This window comes from Anguilla rostrata, chromosome 8, assembly GCF_018555375.3.
Source record: "Anguilla rostrata isolate EN2019 chromosome 8, ASM1855537v3, whole genome shotgun sequence".
Lineage (NCBI taxonomy): Eukaryota > Metazoa > Chordata > Actinopteri > Anguilliformes > Anguillidae > Anguilla > Anguilla rostrata.
Window position 1 is genome coordinate 25,514,404 of NC_057940.1, and position 8,536 is coordinate 25,522,939.

General features: G+C 44.0%; 1 protein-coding gene across 1 annotated transcript; it reads left to right on the top strand.

Annotated features, from left to right (window-relative positions):
* The first annotated feature begins 5,220 nt into the window (after positions 1-5,220).
* Positions 5,221-6,737, top strand: LOC135260361 (oligodendrocyte transcription factor 3-like). Its single transcript, XM_064345589.1, has one exon. It carries the CDS (start codon positions 5,609-5,611, stop codon positions 6,314-6,316), a length of 708 nt encoding a protein of 235 aa, XP_064201659.1. The 5' UTR covers positions 5,221-5,608; the 3' UTR covers positions 6,317-6,737.
* Positions 6,738-8,536: the final 1,799 nt, after the last annotated feature.

Sequence of the window (8,536 nt, forward strand, 5' to 3'; positions counted from 1 at the left end):
ACAGCGATGGCTGCCAGGGCTTGAATGGACATATGTCAGGCCTACCCACAGATGGGGCTGAGAGAATGAGAGGAGGGGGTGGGCGAGCGTGGGCGCGCCTCTGCGGCTGCGGAACACAAGCATAGGTAATGGGCCGACACAATGGGCCCGTTTAAGGAGCAGAGGCCGCGCGCTGAAATGTGTGCGCAGGATTTATGGGGCGTCGGGCCGGAACAATCGGCAGAAGTGTGTGGATTGGCCGGTCTGAAAGACTCCGCCGCGCATCGCTGACCACGCCAACTGTTCTAGAAAGTGTGACCTGCGCAGCGCCGCTGGGGGTCTGCTCCGTGTTGCCAAGTGCGCCTTCCTAACTGTTGTCGGGGAAGGGGGGGGGGGGGGGGGCGGCATGGCAACACGATAAAACAAAATGTATCTCCTCTCTGTTCTTTTAGACTGAAGGAGTGCACAATCAATCCCCCCACGCTTCAGAAGAATGTTTCATTGCACAGTTTTTATTCTCTTCTCTTTCTCTTTAGACAGAGGACATTAAATAGACTGAATGAACAGGGATGACCCTTTCAGCGGTGTTTTCCTCAAGCTCTGCTGTTTTGCTGTGGCTCCCTGAACATTCATAACTGTAGACACACAGAGATCCTGTGATGACCAGCCCAGGAGAAACAGCCAGTATAATGGCTGGCTTGTGTCTGAAAGCTGAAAACAGAGAATGATAAGGATGGGATGTCAATTTATTCCCCCTGAAGCTCTGTTGCCCTGATTTCAAACACCAGTCCATAATGGACACAATGCTGATTACCTATTTGGTATGGATGGAGTATTTTTTCCCGTTCATTAATACATTTTTACTGATACAACAGAATACATCCAGAATTTTGTACATACCCTCAATAAATAATGCAATCACAATCAGCTCAGTATATGTACGTGTTAAGTGCACATAAATTAGGGATAATATGATATAAGCGGTGTCTGAGTGCAGTTCCTCCCACTGTAGCTTTATTCCATCAACTCTCCCTGAATATTCTGCCTGTCATCTTTAGGTGACATGGATTTAGACTATTTCCCCAGAGTTCATCTGATGTACAGCTGGGTTTTTTAATTTCTTTTTTTTTGCCAAGAACCTGTACAGTAATCAACCCAAGCAATTATGCAGGAGCTGTTTACATTGGATGCATTGATGCATTCAGAATTATGAGCTAACAATATCTTTCGTTAAGATACAGTATTAGTATGTACAATATAAAATGAGCCCTAAGATAAGAAAAGATAAGAACCAGTTAGGCTTAATTGGATTGAAACAGTTTGGTGTCATATTATCACAACCATTCATTATTTTCATAGCAAATTAGACAGTCAACAGTGGTTTGTGCAATGAGTCTTTAATTTGACTGTCCCTTAATCGACTGATTTCTGTTGGTTGGCTGTATTGAAGTTCTTTAATTATACCCTACACCCTATTTCCAAATGTTGGACAGTTATCATAAGCAGTCCCACTTCTTTCACGTCTTCATTCCCAGAGCTTACAGTAAGACCAAGGTTGTTGGACATAAAAAAAGGCATGGAACTAAAGCAGACTTGTGTTAACGGTCTCTGTGAACTGGCGATGACGATCAAGGTGTTTCGTGCTCACAAACTTCTGGAACGGGGCTTTTTGCTCTCGGTGGAAACCTGGTGCACTTATGTGTGGGTGACAGTTTCCCCACATTGCCCCTTCCCCCCGTACGGAGAAGCACTTGGGGTGTAATTTATGAGATGGGGGCAGCATGAAACGGGCCTGTATTTGGGCTGCCTGCTGATCCGGTCCCATTCATCCAGCCCAGAGTGGCCAGGCCCTTTCATCCAGCTTTCACTCCTGCCTCTCCACAGCAATAATAAATGTTCTGCTCCCGGCCAGGGAGCTAACTGACCCAGTAGGAACCCTTGCCTTTTGTAAACAAGGCTTAATCATTAAGAAGCCAGAGATTGAAAAAGGGAAAGTTATTTGACTGGTTGCACTGCTCATAAAAATAATTTCTAGTGAGATGGCTGCCGGCTGAATGGATCCAGGCCAAACTGCAGATTTAGAGCCAGGAAGGAGGCCTCGTATTTATTTCATTGTTGTGAATCTTTTTGTTCTGGTGTCTGTGTTGTTTTTTTTCTTCTTCTCCCTGCTGCACCGCTGGCTGAGGTTATTGGCAGAGGGAGAAAGGGGTCATCCTTAGATCCTGTGCATAATAAATGCAATTGAAGAAGCCCTCCAACAACAAGGCCATGTTTGCTCTCCAACTTAGCATTTTCATTGAGTCCTTATGGTGCTAATCTAGCATAAGCCGATGTTAGTGGGGCTGAATGCTCTTTAGTGTGCCTGGAATAAAGCACGAGTTTTGGGGTCAGCTGAGCTCTGAATGGCTGCCGATACTTGTCAAACAAAGTCAAACACTTTAATGCAGCACACAGTGACTGGAGCCACAGGAAGACATGAATGGGCCCCCGAAAAGATGGCAGGGCTGGATACAGTCTTCAAGGGACCCTCAGAGTTGTGCTGATGTTACGTCTCTCTGTGTGGCCTGTAATCTCCACACACGCATGAATACGAATGAAAGAGTGTCACATTCTCAGGCTCTCCCATCACAATAGAACAAACTGCGTTAGAACTGCTCATGAATTTGGTGGCTGGTTAGTGTCCAAAATTCACAGCTGAAAAGTCAGTTCATACATTGTTCAGTCTGTTTTGGCTCCTTGCCTTTGTATCGTAGCCAAACTGGTAAATTTACTGTGTCTATGTATAAAGTATCTCTGAAGGGATTTTAATAGCGGCTATTCAAAATAAAACACTATTTTAACAGCAGGGTAGTTTTCTAATGGTGTAAATGTCTCATGTATACAACCTGCTGTGATCATTTTTAAGCTATCTTTGTGAAAGTCTTGAAGTGACCTCAGGTGGTTGCATGTGAAATTAAACTGAGGGGAAAGCATTTGGTGGCTGGACATGTTACATGTGCTTTATACAACTTTTTGGCTTAGTGTCTGATGGTGAGTGGTCCTAATTAATTCCCCTGCTGACTGACTTTCTCCCGGAACCTTAAAATGAACCCTAAACAGCAATTAGATATGCATATTAAAGGACAACTATCAGATAAACAATCCAGAACCTACTATAAGTTCCCTTTGTATATCAGCTTATCCACTTATGTAATAAACAAATCTAAACTAATATAAAAGTAAGTAAGTTATCTTTTAAGGCTGTTAACAGTGTTGTCATTTCTATCCAGGGCAAGAAGAAATAGATGGAAGTGAAATCAGTGGGCAAAGAACCTCAGTTATTCACAATCAATTAGCAGAGCCATCAACAGTCAGCTTGCATGGGACCCGTCCTGCTTTGGCTGGGTGCCTAAGGAGGGAGCCCATATGCTCTTACAGAGTGACAAAAATTGGCTTCTTATTTTAAACAGTACCTCCCTCCCATAAACCCCCAAATAGTGTTGGGAATTAGCCTTCCCAATAAACACTTCAATTAATACACCTGGTTCATTGATGCATCAATTTCACAATCCCTAATAAATAAATAAATAAATAAATAAATAAATAAATGAGCCAGACCCAAGTGTTTTCTAACCCATATGTTTGTTTGAGGAGGAGTCAGCTACCACTTACAAATCTTGCAATCTTCTGTAACACTGCAGTTTCATCACTACATTGATGCAATGCTACTGCAAGTTTTCAGACAAAGCAATTGCTTAATAGAATAGGGACTGCTGTCTCGTACACAGTCCAAGTGTTTGCTTGCCTGAGTTGTCTAAATATCCGCTTCCTGTAGGGTACTGTTTGGCATGTTCATAGTTGTCAACAACTTGCCTTGGCAGTGTCAAAGCTGATGTGACTGAATTCTAATGGCTCGTGTGGGACATGGAACTGTGGTCACAGGGGCCATCAGGGTGCAGTTGGATCAAACAGGACAGTGATGCTCTACTGTCAGTGAAAAGTTCCCTTGGTTAAACGAAATAATAAATTACCATGTTTTCTGATGAATGAGGAACCTTACGTAACACAATCAGAAACTTGTACTTCCAAAACAGCAGCCTTTATGTCCAGGTACTACTCAAGTGTCCTTGTAGCTGTTAGCAGTCACAGTTATGACTGAAAGGAACTCGTAATCTGAGGTCTGGCTCTGCCCCTCTCCATTATTTCACTGTAGACTCACCACTGACTGAGTTTTGAGTTTGGCATTGATGCTTTGTAAAAAAAAAAAGTGAAACAAAAACACACACACACAAAAACTAATGTGTTCAAAAGTCCCTTGTCCACTGTAAATTTTAGCACAGTAATTGAACCTCACGAGACAGCTTGGCTAATGTTCCCATTGTGTCAATCCATGAAGACAAAGTTCAGTATAGAGAGGAGAAGCCCCTAACGATGCAGTGTTGGTTTGCGATAATATAGTTTAGATGGCATAAAGGGCTGCAGCTATTAAATCTCAGGCCCGGGACGAAATATATTGGGAGGGCCACCCCCGATATATTTTGTAACGAATGAAAAATAGTTACACCCCATATCCTGCAACCCCCCCTTGGGCCTGCGCCCAGGACAAAAGTGTCCCAGTTGTCCCCGCCTATCTGCAGCCCTGAGTGGCAACATGAAGCCGACCTTTACGATGTGACAATTTATGATTTTGACTTCTCCCACAATCTCAACTGCAGCGTTTCCAGTGTTTGGCTCCACTCTAAGTTATTGCTTATTATATAAACTGAAGCTAAAATGCAGGATGAGCTGTCAGTACTAAATACCACATCCACAGTGTGAAAAGCTAAATATATCTGCCACACCTGTTAAAATGACCCTTTATTTACACAGCAGTGGACTAGTGCAAAAATAAAAATTAACTAAGCTACAGATGTTTTATATGGTTTCAAAACAAAAAGCTTGCATCAATGGCAATATATAAACATACAGTGTTAAAAGGATGAAATGAATATCAGAAACCTCGAAATGAATGAATTGCATATAGCAAATTATGAAAGCAACAAAAAATTTGATTTGTTGAATTCCTGTAGTAGAAGTTGTTGGAATGATTTTGTTGATTTGTTATTTTACCCATGCAAATTGCGTGTATGAAAAAAAGTATGAAGTGTCTTTTGAAGTTCAGGAAATATTGATTCTATGCATATGTCAACGTGACACTTTATGTGTGAATTGGACCAGGAGGCGTTAAATGATCAGGGAGGGGGCACTGGCAGGAGGAGCGGGGGGGCATTGGAGTTGGTTGAATGGAGCAGTGAAAGTGTGCCTTCCCGCTGATTGGAGGTTATTCTAACAGCCTCATTATGCGACTCATTGTTCTTTTGTAGGGGTGTGGGCTATAAATGCAGGCCTGTGTCCAGATAGAGCATGACCGTTGTCACTGCGTACGACTCGCTGCACACCGCTGCCGTCTCCCCAAAACACACCAACACACACGCACACCCAAGCCGAGTGTTGTGCTGGTGAGACCGTTTCTGTTTTTATCCGGCCAGTTGAGGAATTGATCAGCGTTTCGTCACGTTTACTTCTGCATTTCTGAACAAGGCTGCCCGAGCATCTGAACAGAGCAACACTGTGAAAGCTTCCTCGGTGAGTTTTTTTTTTTTGTCCTCCGATGGATTCTGACGCCGGATCAAGCTCCAGCCGCTCCTCCTCCCCGGAGCTGGTGGAGGGGGGCCTATTCTCCACCCACATGTTCCAGGCGTTCTACCAGGAGAAGGGGGGCACTTGTAGGCCCGCTCGGCCCGGGATGGAGAATGCGAGCAGGGGCAAATCCAAAAGCAGCAAGGAGCCCAAGAAAGAAGAGACCCAGGACCTGCGGCTGAAGGTGAACAGCCGCGAGAGGAAGAGGATGCACGACCTGAACCAGGCCATGGACGGGCTCCGGGAGGTCATGCCCTACGCCAACGGCCCATCCGTCCGCAAGCTGTCCAAGATCTCCACCCTGCTGCTGGCCCGCAACTACATCCTGATGCTGTCCAGCTCCCTGGACGAGATGAAGAAGCTGGTGGGGGACGTGTACGGGGGCAGCCACCAGACGCACATGGCCCGCTGCGCCCCCGCCCCGCCCCAGATACCCCTGTACCCGCTGGGTCACTCCCTGCCCTCCCTCATGGGCACGGCCACCACCACGCCCCCTACGCATGCGAGCCCCTCTGCTGCCTACCTGGGCTTCCACACCACCCACGAGAGCCCCCTGAAGGACACGCCTCACCTCCACGGCTCCTTCCGGCACTTTCCAGGCATGCCCTGTCCTTGCTCGCTTTGCCAGCCTCTCTCCTCCTCCTTGCCAAGGTTGCCCACCCTGTCCTTGGGTAAGTGACCAGTTGAGTCCCAGGATTGAACTCTGCCAAGCAGGACAAAAGGACACGCACTGCTTCCCTCCCAGAATTGTGAGAAAGGAATATCCTGCAATTTGTATATTGTAAATGCCTTGTACAGACAATGTAAGAAAGAACATCATAGATTGAAAAATGTTTATTGCCTTTTTACTGATATGTACTGCTATTTTTGTACACACATATTTGTTTACATTTTAAATTTTCCTAGTATGCCCATAGGCAGTATCCAGTCTGTTCTAGTGTATTTTTATCTCAGTTGAAGTTTTTGTTGAAACAGTGAAGAAAATATCTTCTACTAAACTGTCCCATGAACTATGCTACTGAAAACCCGACAGATAAAGAGATTGTCCTGTGTTTTTGTACATCATTTTTCAAAAGATTAAAATGCTATTATTGTATAAATCTACTTGTGTTTTCTTTCTTTTAATTAATTATGTAATTGCTATGAATGCCAACATTTATTTAACCAAGTATAATAACACGTTGTCTTAAATATCATCCAGATTCACCTTTCATATTGTACAGTAGTTATCAGTCAAGCAATTTTGGACCATTTGACCTTTGAGAGGAAAATCATATAAAAGTGAATCTGAGTCTTGTACAGGCTTGTATTGATATTGACTAGCGGCTCCCCCTGCATTCAGCAAGGGGGAGATATTGAAGGCAGCTCTTTGAGAGAAGATTCATGGAGTGAAATCCCTGGAGAGACACTACAGAGATGTCTGTGTCTGTTGCTAACCAGCTGTCGAGGGTCCGTCTCATGTGCTATTGTTTCAGCAGATCCAACAACAATGCCCAGTCTAAGCAAGAGTATGTAACCAAGGGTTTAGTGAAAATCAGCCTAGGTATGGACCATATATCTGAATGACACATTATAATTAATCAAATCTCTGTTGGAAAGACAATCTTTAAATGTATTACTACTATTTTATCATAAACTGTGAAATAATTCATAAAAATATTTTTGTTAGCGTACATTAAATGATACATTTAATATTCATTTAAGAGATACATGTTCTCTTTCGCCATCAATTCCAACCAAACTCCCTTAGCTGAAGATACAGTTAATTTGTATTCAATGACGGTGATATTATTTCATATATTTTCAGTGAAATCACCTTGCTGTTCAGCACTTAAATAACTATTTGACTCTATCATTCTTTTTAAACCTTCTTTTGTTGTTTGAAAAACCTGGATTTGGACTTTACCAAATGAGAACTTCTTCAAGTTATATAAATAAAGGAAGGCATATGTGAAATCTCCCATGACCGATTTTTTAAATTAGTTTTCCAAAGGACAACAGAGGGACATAAAGGATGTCTCTTTTTGAATGAGCATTTGGGTCCTCTGTCTTTTTCCTCCTTCAGATCTTTTCACTGTCTCTCAGGAACCTGATCACGCTAAAAAGGCTATCCTCAAGACACAATGGGCTCGCTCAGTTCTCCTGCTTCCTGATACAAGCCCAGCCATTCAAAACCCATTTCATCATGGTATCCCTACTGCAAGACCAAAGGCCTGACACTCGCCACCACAAAGGCAGTTAGCTCTAATTTACGAGACCGCGCTGACATTGTAAGAGCCCTCCTCTTTGTCTGGGCTGGCGGACTGGGGCATCAGCTGTGCATTGGCCTGAGGGGGGTGGGGGTGAGGGAGGGCGGGGGTGCAGCTGGGACCTCTCAGGAGGCTCACAACATGGGGACTGACTGGGGCTCTGGGGCCCTCTGGTCCCTGCGTCCCCTCACGTCGCTCGCCTGCACCTCTTGCTTTTGCACAGGTGGGAACGGAAAGCAGAACACATTGTTGGGATTAGTGGGAATTGGGTGAGGGGTCTGTGGTCCTTTCCGTAATGCAGGGTAATTGGGGACATTGGCTAATGCGAGATTGCTGTTTCCTGCCTAGCAGCAGATGGTACAAACCCTTGGTGAAATGGCAGCACGGGTGTGTGTTGCACCCTGGATACACACACGCACACACATATAAACACACACACGTGCCACCTGGAGTATCTACTGTTTACAGTAGTTTATAAATTGTGTTAGAGTATTAAAAGTTGTGTCATATTTGCCTTGTGTACATCCTTATCAGGGTAAATTTGGGGCACTTACAGTTTCATTAAAATCATCAAATAGAGCTTCCAAACACTATACTACACTACACTACACAAAATACTAAAATTACTATTAAGTAGCAAAGGTTCCAAA

Excerpts from the sequence above, each read along its gene's own strand:
- LOC135260361 (XM_064345589.1), top strand. The coding sequence starts at position 5,609 with ATGGATTCTGACGCCGGATCAAGCTCCAGCCGCTCCTCCTCCCCGGAG.